The 20490-nt window shown below is 44.7% G+C and overlaps 1 protein-coding gene across 6 annotated transcripts in view; it reads left to right on the top strand.

The window, feature by feature from the left end:
- The window catches only part of TESK2 (testis associated actin remodelling kinase 2), a 127113-nt gene that overhangs the window by 104814 nt on the left and 1809 nt on the right, over positions 1-20490 (top strand). For 5 of the 6 annotated variants that reach the window (XM_060140195.1, XM_060140194.1, XM_060140193.1 and 2 more), the window contains 6 exons: positions 8467-8613; positions 18446-18528; positions 18755-18839; positions 19097-19180; positions 19394-19480; positions 20190-20307. In XM_060140195.1, coding sequence (XP_059996178.1) covers positions 8467-8613; positions 18446-18528; positions 18755-18839; positions 19097-19180; positions 19394-19480; positions 20190-20307 — 604 coding nt within the window. The remainder of the gene's footprint in view (positions 1-8466; positions 8614-18445; positions 18529-18754; positions 18840-19096; positions 19181-19393; positions 19481-20189; positions 20308-20490) is intronic. The other variant, XM_060140197.1, reaches the window with a different exon arrangement.

The raw sequence follows: 20490 nt of genomic DNA on the forward strand, positions 1-20490 counted from the left end.
TACATTAATGACAGAGTTGGGAGGGCTTCAGATAAAAGAGGGAACTTAAAATCTGCCTCTATTTATTTAAATGTACTTATTCATCTGTTAATTCAACAATTTATTGTTTGTGTCACTGGATACTGGGCTTACAAAGTTGAGAAAGATCTGGTCCCTGCCATCAAGGTTATAGTACAATATGATAAGCAATGGTAGAAGTACATACAGGGGGCCAAAGTGGCACAAAGTATGGGATGGGGTATCAGGAAATGGTTTCCAAAATAAGAGACTCAAGCTGGGTTTAGAAGGATGAATAAGAATTAGCAAAGCTGTGAAGGGGAAGAAGAGTATTCTGGGCAGTAAACATATATGAAGGCAGAGAGAGTGAAACATTTAAATATTCTGAAACACATTTTGGGTTCCCTTTCTCTTTGAATCAGTCCATTACTACTGACTGACTGAGTCAGGCAGGTCCCGGTGGACCTCCTGGAGTGGAGGCTGAACCGTGGCAAACTCAGGCCTTGGCAGATGTGTGGATGTGCACTTGTAGTGGCTGTGGAACCTCGAGCTGAGAACAGGAGGCTCCTTTGGAGCATGAGCCTCCCACAGGGCGCTCTTGGGATGCCTGTCCTGGAATTACCCAGGGCAGTAACAAAGCTTTCTTTTCTTCTTTAAACCAAGCCAGCAGGATGGGATGTCTGCTAGCCTTTGTGTTTGGAGCCAACCAACAAATATACAGTGGCCAGCACAATGGCATTGTTGGGCTTCAGTGAAAACTAGGTCGGGGCCCAGGCCCTCCTCTGCAGAGGGCCCATCCAGAGAAGAGGTTTGACAAGCCACTGATTTGGCTATTTGGCATTGATGCTGGTTTCTGATGAGCTTCTGGCTGACTTTTGGTATATAAGATTGTAGGATCTCTTCCCGTTGTTTCTCTCAACACATCTATTTGGAATCTCTGAGTTGCCTCTGACGGTTTCTGATGAGCTTCTGACTTACTTTTGGTATATAAGATTGTAGGATCTCTTCCCGTTGTTTCTCTCAACACATCTATTTGGAATCTCTGAGTTGCCTCTGACTCTTTTTCCTCAGTTCTCATGTCTACCATTCAGTTGCTAAATCCTTTAGGTTCTACCTCTGCTTGTTCTAACTCTAGCCCACTTTTTCATACCTATGGTAGCATTCTAAGTCAGGCGTTTGGTCGTCTCTCATCTGGACTGATGCAGTACCCTTCAAACCTCCCTCTAGCTCCTCCTCTATCCTGCTACCACCATGGGCTTTCTGAAATGTAGTTTTGGTCCTGTATTAGTTTCCTAGGGCTGCCATAACAAAGCACCACAATGTGAGTGGCTTATAAAGACAGAAATTTATTCCCTCATAGTTCTGAAAGCTAGGAGTCTGAAATCAAAGTGTTGGCAGGGTCTTGCTTTCTCTGAAGGCTCTAGGGGAAGATCCTGCCTTGCTTCTTCCTAGTCTCTCTTGGTGTTCCTTGGCTTACAGATGCATCACTCAAATCTTTGCCTCCATCGATACATGACATTCTCCTTGTATGTCTGTATCTCCTCTCCTCTTCTTGTTAAGATATTGGATTAAGGATCCACCTTACTCCAATAGGACCTCATCTTACTTGATTACATCTGCAAAGACCTTGTTTTCAAATAAGGTCACATTCACAGGTACCAGGGGTTAGGAATTGGGCCTATCTTTTTGGGAGACATAGTTCAACACACAATAGATTATATTATACCTTTACCTATAAACCTTTAGTGGTCCCCATGATCTGCTAAATTAGCTATAGATGTTTCATCTTGGTGTTCCAGAACTTCTACACTAACAATAAATATAATAATAATAGCAGTAATAACAACATTGAGAACTTCCTTGGACATTGTTCTAAGCATTTTATACATTAGTTCATTAAATTTTCATAATTCTATGGATTAGGTTCTATTATTATTCCCATTTTATGGATGAATATTAAAGAGTAACCAACCCAGGGTCACACAACTAGTCAGAGGTGAGATTCAGTCCTAGGCAGTCTAACTCTGCAGTATGTGGGCTTCACCACTATAATTTACTGACCAGCTTTACTTTTTAGCTTTATCCCTTCTCCCCTACTTATACTTTACGCAGGGAAAGAAAAACAAAAAGGAATGACTACTAATCTCTGCACTTTATCTTTGTGTTCCTTTTGCATAGAATGTCTTTTTTACTCCCAACCCTACATATGGGCTTCCAGGAAACAGAACTGAATCCTCAATGAGTGATTAGCCAGGCCTATGTGGGGGAAGGTATTCTAGGTAAAGGGACCAGCAATGTGCACAAACGTGCAAGTAAGCAGGGGTCAGACCCTTATAAGCAGGAGTGAAAGACTGTGTGCCATGCTAAGGATTGTGGATTTTATCCTAAGAGTAATAGGGCATCAGTGAATAATTTTAACAAGGGAGTGGCTTCAGGTTGGTATTTTAGAAGGTTAATCTTGGCTGTATTAAGGAAAATGGATTGGAATGAGAGCTAAGTCTGTTCAAGATGTAAGAAGGGGAAAAGAAGACTAGTTAGAAAGCTAATGGCGTAACCAAGGGGAGGGATGATGATGATTAGATATTGATAGTGGGGAGAATGTGTTGTGTACTGTCAGCTAAGCACTGTGCTAGACATACTTTGTATACCGTATCTCTTTTAATTATTCCCTGCCTTTGATTAAATACCAAATCATATTGGTTCTACCTCCGAGATATCTCCAGGTATTAACCTCCTTTCCATTCTTGCTGCCATTGTCTTTCTCAGGCATTTGTTACTTCTCACCTGGATGATTCCAGTAGCCTTCTAACTGTTCTTCCAGCCTCAATTTTCTTTTTTCTTCTTTTTTTTTTTTTGTGGCACGCGGGCCTCTCACTGTTGTGGCCTCTGCTGTTGGGGAGCACAGGCTCCGGACGCGCAGGCTCAGCGGCCATGGCTCACGGGCCCAGCCGCTCTGTGGCATGTGGGATCTTCCCGGACCGGGGCACGAACCCGTGTCCCCTGCATCGGCAGGTGGACTCCCAACCACTGCGCCACCAGGGAAGCCACCCAGCCTCAATTCTTGACCTTTCCATACAGTTTTTACATTACTGTTAGAATGATATTTCTGTGAAGCATGTCTGATCATTGTCCTGTATGAAAAAAAATTGTTAGTTGATTATATGTCATCTCTACTGGACTGTGAACTCGACTAGACTAGACTGTGAACTAAGGGCAGGGACTGGCCCCACTTAGTTTTATGTTTTTATGTAGTAGGTTTTCAGTGTTTGTGTAGGTGGATGGATAGAGAGATGAATGGGTCTACCTCAGGACAGCTGTGCTAATTAAGTGGCAGCAAATGATCTCTGTTAGTTGGATGGCAGCACATTTATCTGCCTTGGGTAAGTGCCTTAGCTCTAGGCTATTTGGGTAGATTCATCAAAAAGGTATAATGATTCTTACAGTTGATGTTTTCTTCAGAACCTCTCTGAATATGTCTTTGAACCACTGTTCATAGATGTTTGTTTGATTACAGATATCAGTATATTGATAATTCAAAGTTAAAAAAAAAAAGGTAGCCGTTTGCCTTGTTCTTCTGACTGGTTATGATTGGGTGAGGTTATGATCAGAATCAGCAAGAATTGAGAACAGGAGCCCTGGGTGTAGTGAATGTTACTTCAGGGAGAGGTAAGTATTGCCTAGTCCTGCTCCAGAATATTCTTTGTATGGGCATGTTTATGTGTCTGTCTGTGTCTGAGTGGTACCATCAGAGCCTATAGGGTGTATGTGGGAAGAACCATACTCTCAGCCTAGACAACTCTTAACTATCTTTTTAGGATCCAACCCAGGTGTTACTTTTTCTGTGAAACTTTCTAAACTCCTCAGTATCTACTTTCATACCCAAGTATTTACCTCTGCTAAAGGGTTATTAGTATTACTTACTTACCTAGGTGTCTTTCATTGAACTTCTTTAAGGTGTAAACTGAGTGTTTACATACCTACATTTACTATGTGGATGGGACTCTTCCAATCACTGGGAGATATAATGTTGATGTAAATGGATAGGTTCTTAGTCTCATATGGGGGCGACAGGAATGGGAGGAGCGCTCAATAAATCTTTGTAGAAATAACCTGAATTGATGTTCCTTTTTATTTTTGGGCCACACCATGAGGCTTGCGGGATCTTAGTTCCCCAGCGACCAGGGATTGAACCTGGGCCCATGGCAATGAAAGTGCCCCTGAACAGCAAGGGAATTCCCTGAATTGATATTCCTGAGTGGAGAATTAAGTGTCCACTTACCCGTCCCTTCGATGATTTTCTAGGGTGTTGGCATATGATTTCTTACATACATAGTAATATTGTTTAGTCACCAAACACACATTTGTTTACTGAGTGCCTTCCAAGAAAAGAGTCTTTAATGAAATCAAGTATCAAACACAAATGAAATGGCAGAAACGCTAACATTTTATTAGACCATGAAGAGGAGAGGTTTTGGTGTAGGTATATTTGGGGAACAGTCACTTAGAGGTATTGAAGTACCTTTAACACATTTGATTGGCTGATATTATAGTTTTCTGAACTTTAAAAGAACAACAATAAAAATTGTGAAATCTTCTCTGTCTAGTAGGTATTTAAATGTGTTGCCAGTGCCTTAGGTTGTTTTGTAGAGCTCCCAAGGGAGTGGTCTGGAAGAAAATGAAAGCAAAGCAGCTGTTATCCCCAACCCGGAAAGCTGAATGTGCTGGAACAGTTGTTCTTGCCTCTGCTTCCCACAGAGGGATTTGTTCAGAGAACACACCAGCTGAGTCTGCACAGGGAGTTGCTTATAGGGAAGTGGACGTTCCGACTAATGGGCACACAGTGTAGCAACTTAGAAATCTTCCTTCTTGGCAGATCTCAAACTTCCTTTCCTCATACATGCAAAGGTCTTGAGACATTGAGAAATTGTGGTTTCGGAGGGCCCAGAGGCTTACCAGCTCCACTAAAGTATTCACCGAAGGCAGGCAAGAGAAGTGGGTTGTAACAATAAATTCCATTTGGTTTCCCTCTCTGGATCTGGTTTGTGCTTTTTCCATCTTGCCAGGAAAAGTCAGAGCCTACTAGCCAGTGTGGTTCCTCACCTTGTCTCGCCTCTCTCCTCTGCTCTCCACCCTGTGGCTTGGTCTGTGGATTTCTCAGGCTTTCAGAGACATGACTGGACAAGAGTAATAAACATGTGTTTCTCCGAACCAGAATCAAGAGTCCTGGCTTAGCCTGGCCCACAGAGAATGCACATACAGGCTTTTCACCAGTCTTTTCTGCCTGGCCCTCAGTAGGAAGCCTGAGTGGCTCCCAAAGTCAGGCCTTCCATGTCACACTGTCACCACGCCAAACAAGTGAACCACCACTTCTTCATATCTTTTTCACTCTCAGAGCCAAAGAAATTTGTCTGCATGTTTAGCTGTCAGCTTCATTGCCCCCATATAGCTTGGAATTTGCAAGTTCAGTTTCTTTTTAGCAAATGAGCACCTCAGACGTAAACTGTGAACAGATTCAACTAGAGTGAGGAGACGAGGGCACTATGCTAATGCTGTCGTTATACCTCGTTTTGAGATTTCCAAAGCTGGATTATCAAGCAAGATGAAGCAGATCAACAGGTTTCCCTTTTGAGAAGTTTGGCATATTTTTAGCCATTCTCTCTGCCTTGCCAAACCTGATCCACTTCATCCAAGGATCTGAAGTGCTGCATCGTGCTGCCCCCAACTGGTTCTTTCTGGTGCTATGTTACCACATCAGAAAATCTCATTATATGGAACTTATATTTTTTTCTTAGCACTTTCATGTATTTGTATTCGATTCTTATAATAACATTGTGAGTAATATGGATCATGGATTATCATATGTGGGAAAACTGAAGGGTAGCCTTATTAGTTGATTTGTCCAAAGTAAAATGGCTGTTGAGGCAGACTTGGACTAAAATTCAGATTTAAAAATGTGTGTGTGTACATATATATATATATACACACACACACACATATATATATTTTTTTTTTTCTTTTTTTTGCGGTATGCGGGCCTCTCACTGTTGTGGCCTCTCCCGCTGTGGAGCACAGGCTCCGGATGCACAGGCTCAGCAGCCATGGCTCACGGGCCCAGCCACTCCGCGGCATGTGGGATCCTCCCGGACTGGGGCACGAACCCGTGTCCCCTGCATCGGCAGGCGGACTCTCAACCACTGCGCCACCAGGGAAGCCCTACATATATATTTATTTATTTGGTTGCACTGGGTCTTAGTTGTGGCACGCGGGCTCCTTAGTTGTGGCTCCAGGTCTCCTCAGTTGTGGCTCGCAGGCTCCTTAGTTGCAGCTCACGGACTCCTTAGCTGTGGCATGCAAACTCTTAGTTGTGGCAGGCACGTGGGATATAGTTCCTTGACCAGGGATAGAACCTGGGCCCCCTGCATTGGGAGCGTGGAGTCTTACCCACTGCGCCACCAGGGAAGTCCCTAAAATTCAGATTTTTTGCCTTCTCTCCCATTAGGTTCCCTAGTCTTTTATAAATTCAATATCACCCCCACTCCAAAAAGGTATTAAGAGCTTAATTTTAGGCTTAGAGGAATTTTCCCCTTTTTCTCCCTTGGAAAGAGGAGGGAGATAATACATCATGTAAGGTTTGAATAAATTCATGAATTTAATTGGCAAAAAATTTTGAGGCATGAGGCTCTCTGTACCCAGACACCATGGCTCTCCAGTGTAATGTAGGGGTAGAGCATGAACTCTGGAGCCAGACTGCCTGAGTTGGAACCCTGGCTCTACTGCTTAATAATTGGGTAACCTTGAGCAAGCTGCTTAACGTCTAAATGCCTTTTGTAAAATGAGAATAATAGTACACTTACCTTAGGGTTATATGAAGATTAAATGATGTAATTAATGGAAAGTTCTCAGAGTAGTGCCTGGCACAAAGCAAGTAACAAGTAAATAAATATTAGCTGCAGCTGCTGCTGCTATTTTTGTTATTATTATTTATTATCTCTATATAAATAGGCTTATTTGCTCTTAAAAAAAAAGGCAAAGCAGCTCTTCATGGGTATGTAGGAATGACGAACACCCAAATTTCTTGAAAGAGTACATCTTCATGTCATTTCCCCTTAGCCTTATCTCCTACTCACACCTCAATTCACTTTGATCTTACTCTGGTCTTAACCACTTTACTGTAACTGCTCTGGCCATGGTTGCCAGTGACTTCTCAGTTGCAAATTCAGTAGACACTTTTCAGGCTCATCTTACTTGATCTATAGCATTTGATACTATTGGTCATTTCCTCTTTGGAATGTTTTCCTCCTTTGTCTTCTGTGGTGACATTCTTGCTTGCTTCTTCCTCCTCTGCCTGCTCCTTTAAATGCTACAGTTGCTTGGGATTCTGGTAATTTCCCACCTTACATGCTAACCCCTGGGCAGCTCCATACATTCCTTAGCCTCAGTGACTACTTCAGCTCATTGTCATTGCCTCCTAAATGTTAGTCTCTAGCCCAGACTTTGCTCCTAAACTTCAAAGTGACTCTCTATAGGACATCTCCACATGCCCTTAAACCCAACATGTCCGACTTGAACTCACTATCTTTTAACGTTGCCTCTTCTAAAAATCTGCTCCTCTCCCTGTATTCTGGATATTTAATAATGGCACCCAGGGACCAGTAGCCTGCGATCAACCTAGGAGCTTTTCATTGCCCTTATCCCCCCATCCAGCATTCATCAAGTTTTTTTTGACTTTGCCATCTAAATCTTGAATCTTGCTCTATTCCAGTGCCTCAACTATTGCCTTAACTCAGGCATTCTTCTTTTACCAGGATTATCGCAATAATCTCCTAACCTATTTTCCCTTCTCCGTATTCTCCACTCTAATCCATCTATCATACCATTGCTAAAATAATCTTTTCTTTAAAAAACAAACATGAACATGTTGCTCTTTTGCTTTAAAAGGCTTCTTTTGTTCCTTATAGACAGGATAAAGTCCATATACCTTAGCAAAGCATATCAGCCTCACCCGTCTCTCCTCTCATGCACTCTGGCCATATTGAGTAAATTAGTTTCCTGAATACACCATGCTCTTCACCTATAACTTTACATATGCGGCTCCCTCTGTGTGGACTTTCTTTCCTGCTCCCCCAAGTCATCCTTTGGACTCCTTTATTTCCTTTGTGCAGCTTTCTCTGACATGCCTAGACTGAGTTAGTAACTTTATCCTCTGTGCTGCACAGTGCTGTCGTACCTGTACAAAGCCATCTTTTAGCATTTACTACATTATATTGTTTGTCTATATCCCTTAATAGATTGTGATCTTCTCAAAGGAAGGTGCAGCACCTACCATAGTGCCTGGATGCAGAATAAGCCCTCAGTAACTTCAAAAAAAAAATACAGTCTTTATCTTCTAGGTGTCTACTCTTTAGTGGTTTCACCACCATCCTAAGCATTCCTGACAAATGGTAGCTGGGTTTTCCTTCTGTTTTGCAGTATATCAACTCTGGAAACCTGGAACAGTTGCTAGACAGTAACCTGCATTTGCCCTGGACTGTGAGGGTGAAACTGGCTTATGACATAGCAGTGGGCCTCAGCTACCTTCACTTCAAAGGCATTTTCCATCGGGACCTCACATCTAAGGTACGAAGGCTTTACATGCACTACTCTTTGAGACACTGTCTTCCATTACGAAGAAAACTGTGTTAAGAAACCAGTCATTAATGTGCTTGAATATGATGGAGATCTCTTATAAATTCAACATTCAATCACAGAGGATACAACTTATTACTATGTACAGCTAGTCCTTAGAAAGCCAATCTCGGCTCACAGCGGGTAGGTACCTTTCATTGCTGAGTCTGGCAACACATACATCTTGAGAACCTTCACTCTTGGCTTCAGGTCCTGAATGTGTGTTGCAGGAGTAGATGGCATGAGGACACTTAAGAGGTTCTTGCCCTATAGGAGTGACAGCAGTCAAGGCAATATGGGAGCCTGTCTCTTAGTATTCTGTCCCATGGCCTCCAGCAGGAGTTCTGTGATTTTTAGTCACTTGAGTGTAGGTTTTGAAAGCCATAATGTGCTGACCCATTTTCTTTCTGTGTGATTGAGTTTCTGCCATCCTGCCAGTTCCTCTTTGGCGTCAGCTGGTCTCTGTAGTATTCTCTTGCTGTCCAAATTGCTGTGTGACCAGGTTAGAAAAGAGTTGCTTTTAGAGGAAGTTGGCCATACTACAAGGCAGACACCTCAGGGCCAAGTAGCACAGGACATCACGTGACAAGGCTTATATAAATAGTACTGTTTGATCATTGATATGGGAACTATAAATCATCTAATATAACTTCTGTCCAAGAGCTGATTTAAAGTCTTCTAGGGAGGTATTACAGAAGTTTTGTACCTGCCCAAGAATAGCTCTTATTTCATTCTGCACCCTCAACACAAACATATGCACACACAGGCACATGCATACACATACTCCTACAGCTCTTCTGTCATGGATGAGGGGTATGGGAGCCTGTTATAAGAAAAAGTTTGCAAAGGGAACGAAAGCAGGCTGTGCTCTCAGAGCCAATAAGGCCTAGAGCAGTGAGTCCCTGGCTACCTCACATTAGAATGGTTCTGGTGTTCCAAACAGCAGTACTGTCCCCAAGGGACCCTGGCCATTGGTTTGTGAGTACTACACAGAAAATAGCTTCGGGGAGGTGCTTGTAGGGCCCCTAGGTGTGGCAGGGCCATTTGTAGTCAGCTGCACTGTTACTAAAGGAGCAATAAGCGTGGCAGGTGGAATCTGGTGACCAGCTGAGACCTAGTTGTGAGGAGTCCTTTATCTTCATTGGTATAAGCAAGGACTGGACAGTTGGACAGCTGGGACCTGGAAGGTGGTATCATTTCCTTTCATCAGACTTTTCTCCTTCCTTAGAACGTTTTAGAAACTCAAAACTTAGAAAACTGCACTTGTTCCAGGCAAATGGGTGGGGTTGTATCAACTTAGATACTGCCTTAAGTTGGTAATATACTCTCACCTTAGGCATGCAACTAAAATCAAATTGCTGGGGCTTCCCTGGTGGCGCAGTGGTTACGAATCCGCCTGCCAAGGCAGGGGACACAGGTTCGAGCCCTGGTCCGGAAAGATCCTACATGCCACGGAGCAACTAAGCCCGTGCGCCACAACTACTGAGCCTGCACTCTAGAGCCCATGAGCCACAACTACTGAGCCCTTGTGCCACAACTACTGAAGCCTGTGTGCCTAGAGCCCATGCTCTGCAACAAGAGAAGCCACCACAATGAGAAGCCCACGCACCGCAACGAAGAGTAGCCCTAGCTCATTGCAACTAGAGAAAGCCTGCGTGCAGCAACGAAGAGCCAATGCAGCCAAAAATAAATTAATTAAATTAAAATTAAAAAAATATCAAATTGTTGCTTCCTACTCAGAGAGCATCATTTCTTCTAAGGTGGAGGGAGGTCATGACAAGTTATCTGTCAGTCACACAGATATTTCCTGTACACCTACATGAGTGTCTCTGGTGCCTGGTACCATGAATGAAGGGATATTTGAAAAAGATAATTTCTGACCAGAGGTAGTCTTGTTGGAAAATAACTGAAAAATAGTTCATAGCATTTTATAATTGAGTGTTTAGCTATAGACTGTAGGTTTTCAGTCAAAGGAAAGATCACTAGGCTAGGTAGCTAGGCTTTCTGGAGGAAAGTCCTCCACTACCAATGAGTTCCTAAGAACTCATCATATTGTCTTCAGTGCCCCCAAAACACTTTGTCCCATTGTGCTAGTGTCCAAGTGTGATTCTGTCTGGGATTGTCATAGTGTATGTATTGTAAAAATGACTAACCTTTTTGGAACTATAGGGTAAGACCACTATCCTTTGGTTTTCCTAATAGGGAGTGGGTATTCCCATGTCAGTTGGCTTGAGATGAGAAACTAGGAATTTAGGAGGAAGAACTCCCTGGTATCACTGGGCTGTACTTTCTTGGGTCTGAACTTTAGGGGATGGGGAGAACAAATGACTTTGCAACCTGGAGACAGGCTGGGAAGTACACTCTAGGGAATCTCAAGTTGAAGAAAAACTTCATTGCCCTTTTTATCATCTCTGAGCTTTTGGTAAAGTTTTGTCCAAATGTTTTATCTTCATAGTGTTGCAGAGATTAAGGAGAAGGTGGTGTGTCCCCACCTAGACCAGAGCAGCCCCATCCAGGAGACCTGTGTGATGGTGACGGTGACCATAAGAATGAGAAGCCCAAGGGAGAAGTCTAAAGGGACAGAGTAGGGCTTTGAAATTTCCAAATTATCTCCTTATTGTCAACCTTGGGTCTGAGTTTGATTTCTTTAAGGACAATAAAAGGTTTACTTATATTTTAGCATGTACACTTCCTATTATTTGATGGTTCTATTGTGTCCGTGTCCCCCACCAACACATGAGTTTCTCAAGTGCTGCTCATATTCACCTTTTTATTCCTAGCACCTAACATATAGAGCCTGTCAGAGTAGGGGCTTCCTGGCCCTCTTTCAGAGAATGTGCTTGATGGCACAGAGGCCAAAACATCTGCTTGAGAACTGAGACTTTGAGTCCCACACCCAGTTTTGTCCCACCTCTTTACATGACCTCCGTGCTCTTGGGTCCTGAGTGTCCCCAGTCTATTGACCTCATAGGAGTGATCAGTCCGGGCTTTTCAGGCCAGAGCTAACAGGAAGGATTTAAAGTAGTAGGAGCGTGTTCCAGGTAGGTAAACCGGGATAGAGAGAAGCACATGCCTTTTTCCAAATGATCCTGAACCTATAGTAGCGGCAAAGAGGATCACTGGTTTCCAGTCAGAGTGCCTGTTGAAAGCAGTATTGCCTTTGTAGGATTCACACATCAGTAGTTACTGCAGTACTGTTTTCAAGAGTGAAGAGTCTGTCAGATATAGCTGTTCTGTCTAATTTTGTAATTATTGCGATGCTGATGATTTACTTAGAAGCAAGTGGGATGCAGTGTGGCTTTAAAAACATTCCGTTCTTGAGCTCCATCAAGAAGTGGCAACAGCCACACACAGGCTAGGAGTGGCTGGTACAACTGTACGTGAGCCTTGGCTCTTAGGGGCAGCTGGGAGAGCAGTTTCTTTCTGCTTAATACTGTTACTGCCCAGGATCAGGCAAGCACCACTAGTCTTTTTTGGATTTCCCCTAGGAGTGTGAATTATACCTCTCTTCTTGGTTGCTGGGTTTTTTGGGGGGTGGGAATGGTTTTTTGTTTTTTTTTTAAACTCCGAAGAATCCACTCTGGCCATTCCACTAGAGTGAAAAACCTATCTAGCTGTGGTCTTAGGCTATACCCCACAACTAGGAACAGAAAATGCCAATTTTCAGAGACTGAAGAGAGCATGAATTAGAAACAAAGTTGAATGCTGGGGGGAGGTAGAGAGTGTGTATTAGGGCACCCTGTAGTCATTCTTTTAAAAAAAATTATTTATTTACTTATTTATTTTTGGCTGTGTTGAGTCTTCATTTCTGTGCGAGGGCTTTCTCTAGTTGTGGCAAGCGGGGGCCACTCTTCATCGCGACGTGCGGGCCTCTCACTATCGCAGCCTCTCTTATTGTGGAGCACAGGCTCCAGACGCGCAGGCTCAGTAGTTGTGGCTCACGGGCCTAGTTGCTCCGCGGCATGTGGGATCTTCCCAGACCAGGGCTTGAACCCGTGTCCCCTGCATTAGCAGGCAGATTCTCAACCACTGCACCACCAGGGAAGCCCAAGTAGTCATTTTTTATAAAGAGAACCATCAACAGCCTTTGGGAACCATTTATACTGTGCTACTAGAGGACATAGAAATTACTAGAATGCAATCTGTACCATCCATGGGCTCTTAGTCAAGTTGGAGAGACAGATATGTGAGTAGATTATTTCCCAAGAATTACAGAAAAGAGAGGGGATCACATGGTGGGATGGAGGGGAAGGGCAGGGATGGGACACATTACAGCAAACCAGATAATCTTTTGAGACTTGGACTGCCACCGTCTCTGGGACATTTAGGAGGGCAATTCAGTCTCTGATCTCTCCCTGTGGTATGAAAAGAAACTTTTAACCCTTCTTGAGATGTAGAATCAGTACTTTCTTTCTAAGTGGGTTTATGGAGTGAATTTGTTGGGGGTAAGTGGAGAGAGTTGTTGGCACATGGAAAGCCTTTTTTGTTGTTATAGAAATAACTTTAGCTTAGAGCTAACACTCACAAATGGACTTGGCATTTCTCCACTCAGGTGGTTTTATTCAGTGCCAATACTGAATGTGCAGCTGTTCTAGGAGACCTCAGGATCTGCTCTTAGGTGTCTACTCTGGCCCAGTTCTGAAGGATTTGTGTTGGCTTCCAGAAGTGCATTCATGGCCACCTTTTGAGTCTTTTGTCAGTTCAGTCCCCATTATGGAGAGTCGAATGTATGATTAGTGTATGCCTTTTCACCTGCTTTTGAAAGAAGCTTTAGTCATCTATCCAGGCTTTCATATAACAAACTTTTGCTAAGTTCTTTCTGTGTGTCTGTGCTAGGTTAGAGATACAGAGATGAATGGGATCATTCCCTGCCCTTGATGAGGCAAACATGTAAGTCTCTCTGCTATGGTGTGATGTATTATAATAGGAGTAGGACAAAGAAGAACGGGAGCCAGGCAGCAGCAGTGCCTGGGCTCCTCTTTGAACCTGAAAAGGTCACCTGTCGCCTCATGGAAGTCTGACTGGGCCTTTCTTATGTCTGCTGCTTATTCCAGGCATACTTTTGAATAAAGCATTCTTCATCCTCTATTTAGTGGACTTTGCATCCCACACAGCCTGAAAATTAGTCTGGCTTCTTCAGAACCCCACAGTGGTCTGAGCTTCATATTTTGTACTCTGTAGTCAAATAGTCTGTACTGGGGCCATGTCCAAGTTGGGTGAGAAATGCAAGCATTACACTAGGTGCCCTTGGATTAACCAACGTTGGAGGTAGGGGTTAGCATCCCAGATGAAGGGGTCTTATTGTATTGCCTGCACAAACAGTGCTGCCTTCTCCATGGGCCCTGGCCCCTTTTGCTATCTTAAGACTACATTGTTCCTGCCATGGCCTTGCTGTCTCTAGTAGAAAGCTTTTTAGCCAGTTCCTCTGGAGAGGCCAAAATCATTAGGAGGAATCTCTTTAGAATCAGGAGACCTGCATCTTTACCACTTATAGTTGTAAGCTACACTTTTCTCATCTTAAATGTAAAAATCTCAGATCTGCCCATCTGACAATGCTGTTTGAATCACTTGGATTATGTTTACGAAAAACATTTTATAATTCGTAAGGTACCACACAGACAGAAGTAGACAATCTTTCCTTTGCCCAAGGGGCTAGGAAGTATTCTCTAGGCCACTTCCTCTAGGCCACTTCCCTCTTAAGACATCCCTGCTTTGCTAAAGCTTACAGTCTATAGCTTACAGTCTATAGCTATAGGAAGGGACTATAGAAACAGATACTTTCATTATAATATCTCAAATGCTAAGGTTAGAGAGAGGAGAAGCATAGGGTGCTTTGAAAAAGGATATTTAACCCAACCTGAGGGTACAGAGAAGACTTCTTGGAGAAGGTGATGCCTGAGCTGAACCTTGAAAATTGAATTCTGCTTAGTAAGTATTGTATGTATGGAGGGGGGTTATATTCCAGACCAGACAAGACTGCATAAACAAAGGCATAGAGGCATAAACGGTCTGATGTGCAGACTGTGAAGCTGAAGTGGTAGGGGATAAGAATTGAAAAGAGAGGAGTCTGATCATATACTATCTAATTGGATTTTATCTTCTAGGTAGGAAATGAAGAATCATTGTGGCTTTTTTAAAGTAACAGCTTTTTGAGATATTACTCACATAAAATAAAATTCACCCTTGCAAAGTATACATTTCAGTATATTCAACAATCACCACTAGCTAATTTCAAAACTTTTCATCACTCCAAAAGGAAAACCCCATGCCCTGTTCTCCTCTCCCTTTAGCATTTGGCAATCACTAATCTTTTATCAGTTTCTATGGATTTGCTTATTCTGGACATTTCATATAATGGAATCATACAGTATGTCATTGCCAGCTTTTAAGTAGGGGAGTAACGCAGATTTGCATTTTACAGAGATCATACTGGCAGAAATGAGGAAGGTGGATTATGGAGATCAAGCCTGGCCCAAGCCACAGAGACCAGTTGGAATATTGCAGTATTCAGGGGAGGATGTGAACTAGGGTAATAGCAGTGGGGATGAAGAGGGAGGGACCAATTTGAAAAACATTTAGAAGCTAAAATTACTTGGAGTAAGAGTAAAAAGTCTAGGCTGAATCTCAAGTTTCTAGCTTAGCAAACTGGGTGGAAAATGGCAGTGCCAGCTGACATAAAAATATAGCTAGAGTTTTAGTTTTGGAGGAAAAAAGATGAGTTCAGGTTTGCATGAATGGAGTTCAGTGTGAATAATCCAGGAGGAGATGTCCAGAAATAGATGAGATGTGCAAAGCTGAAGCTTGAGGATAAAGGTCAGTGCCGAGGATATACGTTTGGGAGTCATCAGCACAGAGGTGGTAATTAGAAATGTGGAATAGCCTCCACAATAGAGCACAAGCTGTAGGCCCAAGATAGAACCCTGAGACCATCATCCTCGTGGGTTAGGGCCTGCATTGGAGTGTGTAAAGGTGGAGAAGGAAATCCATAGTGTCACAGAAGCCAGGAGAGAAGAATCAAAAGGAACAAGAATAGCCTGTAACTAGCCTCTAATGGCTAGTCTGTTAGCTCCAGGACCACAACGGCTTAGTCTCTGCATGCCCAGTACTAATATGATTCCTGAATCATATGTAAAAATGCTGAAGAAAATAATCAGCAATGTCAACAGCAGCAAGATCAAGTAATATAAGGACTGATTTTGTCTACTGAGCTTAATGCCACAGAACTCATGGGGATCCTCAGTGAGAACACTTCCAGCAGAAGCCAGTGAGGAAGGAATGGGAGATAAGGAACTAAAAACAGCAAGTGTTGCCAGCCAAACTTCACTAGCCTAGACCCCACTAAGGGCAGGCTCAGGAGTTTATTGAAAAACCCTATAGGAACTAATCTTGGTCAGAGTTGCTCTCCATTTTCCTTCTCGCCTCAGATACAGACTCCTGAAGTTTGCTCTTTTGGTTTTCAGTATCCCATCTTTGTCTTTGGCTCTAATGCCCAGCTGTTGGCTGTGGAGAAGCTTTAAGAGAGGCAGTGGTCACACTCCAGACCAGAGGCAGACCGGGCTAGGCAGGCTTGCCCCATGTTGTAGGGCCCTGATCATCCCTGCCGTAGTCATTTCTTAGCTGCTCAGAGAAGCTACTATGAAGTCACTTCCTCCTGGATGGGTGGTTTACAATGAGCGAACAAGAGGTCTCCATGAATGTGAAGATGGGGCAGAAACTGAACAGCTTTGACAAAGGCAGTATACTGTGGTCCTGTTCTGTTCCTTACTTGCTGAATCTAAGCTGAATTTAACAGGGTTGTTTCTGAGGGCTATAAAGCAAATAGTAAATCGGACTTCAGACTGAGCCTTGGAGACAGGAACCTGAGTTGCTGGTGAAAGAGGAGGAGGAGGGGAGAAAAACAAGTGACAGATCTGAGGTGCCACTGCCTCACAGTGGCATAAGCCAGTATAAGCCAGTGCCCAATAGCCTAGGCTTTGGCTGTCTAATAGACAAGCTGGCCTAGAGCCTGTCTTCTCACAGACAGTAAAGTCAGGGAGCTGGGGTGGGGGTGGCGGAGTGCTGAGCCAGTGGACTGATGGGAAGGCCAAAGCCAGGACAAGCACAAGGACGGTCCCGCTTAGAAGCCAGAGACACTTATGTCTGCCAGGAATCAAGGGTAGGAGAGGATGTAATGAAATCACATTACGTGAAATCACATTTCCCTTCCAACTCAGGGAAAGAGAGAATAGTGTGATCACATCAAAGCCAGAGTAAGGGACTCATTTGTACCTGATGTGGAGTAAGCAGGTGACTTGGCAATGCCTTGGCAACTGGAGGCCAAGGCAAGGAAGCGGGGAGGCTGGTTTGGTGATATAGGGCCTTGCTGGCCCCAGAAATTCCCTGGGAGCCAAGCATCCCTGCTCCCTGCTACCTCTGGAGGAAGGTGGGCAGAGTGAGTTGCCTCCTGAGCCAGAGTGGTGTAGGGCCATTTTGAATGCAGCTATATGGGGAGAGTTTGTTGCTGCTTTGTGTTTATTTTCAAGTCACTTGGGTCATCCATTCTCTGGAGACAGCAGCATTTGTTCAGTGAGCTTGTCCTGAGCCTCTCTCATGAATTGAATACTGTGAGGAAGGAAGGCCCAAACCTGAACTTGCTCCTGAGGAGCTGATGGCCTCTGATAGGCTGTAAGAGGGAATGACACAGAGGGGTTAAAGGAGTTGAGATGAGAGAGAGATGAAGGTGAGAGCTGGAGAGGTCAGGACTGGAAAGGTAAGCTTGTCTTAAAACACACAAAATTTTCTGAAGTGAAAAGAATTGGAAGAACATTCCAAATGGAAGGGAACAGTATAAGCAAAGGCAAAGGTTTGAAGGGGCTGTTCAGGCTTCCCAAATCAAGCTTGTCTGTTACAAGTTTGGATGAAGATGTGTACATAGGGGCACCAAGGCATGGGGAGGTTGGTAGCTGGTTGGTTAGAGCCAGATCATGGAATTTTTTTCTTTGGCTGCATTGGGTCTCGGTTGCTCTCCATGGGCTTTCTCTAGTTGCGGCGAGCAGGGGCTACTCTTCGTTGCGGTGCACGGGCTTCTCATTGCGGTGGCTTCTCTTGTTGCGGAGCACGGGCTCTAGGTGCGTGGGCTTCAGTAGTTGCAGCACGTGGGCTCAGTAGTTGCGGCTCACAGGTTTAGTTGCTCCACGGCATTTGGGATCTTCCCGGACCAGGGATTGAACCTGTGTCCCCTGAATTGGCAGGCAGATTCTTAACCACTGCGCCACCAGGGAAGTCCCAGAGGTCATGGAATTTTAACGCCAGAAAAGAGGTTGGTTGTGATCTTGTGGGCAGTGAAAGTTGGTGTAGGCTTGGGCACTTGTCCTGTGCTTACATTACTTGGCAAGATCAGACCTGGCCTCGCTTGGGTCTCTATGTTCTGAGGGAAGGATGAAGGGAGGCCAGGGGCCTGATGATAGCCTGTCTTCCTCCACTAGATTGTAAGCTCCAAGAGGACAAGGGTTTCTGTTCATTGAGGTATCTCTGACACTTAGAACCATGCCTAGCACATAGAAAGTAAGATAAATATTTGTTTGGAGCATGATATAATCCTCGGGCAGCCACCAAAGATCCAGGCCTAACTCATCTCACATGGCTATCAGAGCCCCCAAGTCTGACCACAGGGGTCAGCCCAAGAGTGTGGTTTCACCAAGGAACAGAGGACAAGGTGCCCTATGGCAGGGAGGGGTGGTGGTAAAGTCTATGGCTGGCTGGTCCCACTTCTGAGCCACATTGTCTTCTTTTTTGGGAACCCTAGAACTGCCTGATAAAGAGGGATGAGAATGGTTACTCTGCAGTGGTAGGTGACTTTGGCCTGGCTGAGAAGATCCCTGATGTCAGGTGGGTAGCCTTAATGGGTGCTGGGGTCACAGAAGGGACTGAGGCAAAGGGAAGACTCCAGCTTCCTTCTCAGCGGCCAGGACTTGGTCACAGCCCAACCTCAGCTCCCTAAATTCAGTCAATTCTAGTGTGTGCCTATCCTTGGGGGAGAGGAATTCCCAGTGGTCAGATATCTCATTGCACCTGCCAGCGGCAAGCTCATTTTCCGTGTCATCTCACCCCACAGCATGGGGAGTGAGAAGCTGGCTGTGGTGGGCTCACCCTTCTGGATGGCACCCGAGGTTCTCCGAGATGAGCCCTACAATGAAAAGGTGAGTCTGGGGACCCCAAGGTCTGGTTCTCTGTAGAATCCATTCTTAGCAGAAAGTGTCCTGAGTCACACTTCATGTATGGGGTGAGGATCTACATCCTTCGTGCCAGAAACAGGGCTGGTGCCTGTCAGCTGCCTAGTGAATGAATTGAATGAAATATGGACAGTAGGGCCCAGGCCTGGGCTAGTGGACATGGGGGACAGAAACCCCACCTCTCACCCCATTGAGAGGGAAACTGAGATCTCACTTCCCACCAGGCGGACGTGTTCTCTTATGGTATCATCCTCTGTGAGATCATCGCCCGCATACAGGCTGATCCAGACTATCTTCCTCGAACAGAGGTGAGCTCCAGGATGGGGATCAGTGCCACTGGGATGGGGCTGCTTTTGAGGCCATGGAATTTTTTTTTTCTTGGGTGGAGTTGCTGGAACTTAGTCTGTGGTTACTTCTCTGGGGCAGTTCCCAGACTCTCCTGAGCAGGCCAGGATGGGTGGAGGGATTAATGACCTGGCTACCAATGTCCCCTGGTCCTTCCCCACCATACCCGTCCACAGAATTTCGGGCTGGACTATGATGCTTTCCAGCACATGGTGGGAGACTGTCCCCCAGACTTTCTGCAGCTCACCTTCAACTGTTGTAATGTGAGTATCTTTTTCCTCCTGGCTTTGGTTGGGGCTGGCTGAACCCTGTTCACCTGGTTAGGACTTTAGGGAGAGGCTGCTAATTAGCCTCACAGGGACCTGTTTTTCACTGATGAGTGACAGTGCCCACATTCCTTCCTTTAGGCCTGCCAGACTCTGGTCCAGAGCCTTGGACCAAGAAAAGGAAAATTGCTTTGTATTATCCTGTCCTCAGCTTGTAGTGTAGACCTACCACCCCTTGCCTTAGATATTGATGGAGCTCCGGTCAGGTTTTAGTTGGACTGTGCGTCCAGCTGGTCCAAGACCCGTGAGAAAAGCTCTTGTTAGCCTTTATTTTATATAGCTCTGGGGTTGGACCTACCTGTTATGACTAAGGGGGTAGCTGGGGCTTGTCCAGGTAGCTTCCAGAAACATGTTAGCTGCAGAACTCAACAAAGAATAGAACCAACCAATGTGAACATACCCTTTTGGAGGGTTCTCTGCCAAACAAGGGGATAAGACATATACAGAAAGGCTGCTGAGATAGGGGAGGGTATTAGACAATAGCATCTTCCCTGACCTTAATTTTGGGACCCACTCTTGTGGTCTGGGGCCTTCAGAAAAGATCTCTTAGATGCACATCTGAATCTTAAAAGATGCCAGACTCAAATGCCATCCTTGGGATGGAAGATGGGAGGGCAGGGCTAATGGTTGGTGTGGATGACTACAGATGGACCCCAAACTGCGCCCATCCTTTGTGGAGATTGGGAAGATCTTGGAGGAAATTCTGAGCCGCCTAGAGGAGGAAGAGCTGGAGAGGGACAGGAAGCTGCAGTCCACAGCCAAAGGTAAGAGATTAGACCAGACTGTCCAACCTGACCCCAAGGGAGGATATTAGGATGGTGGGGGGAGGGGGATTTCCCTCTAGGGCTGTGATTACAGGATCCCATGTCCAGAAGAAAGGCAAAGGAGCAGGGGATGACTGAAAAAGTCCTGGAGCTGTTGGCTGGCATGTTGCCTCCCTTCTGAGT

Source organism: Lagenorhynchus albirostris, chromosome 2, assembly GCF_949774975.1.
Source record: "Lagenorhynchus albirostris chromosome 2, mLagAlb1.1, whole genome shotgun sequence".
NCBI classification, from domain to species: domain Eukaryota; kingdom Metazoa; phylum Chordata; class Mammalia; order Artiodactyla; family Delphinidae; genus Lagenorhynchus; species Lagenorhynchus albirostris.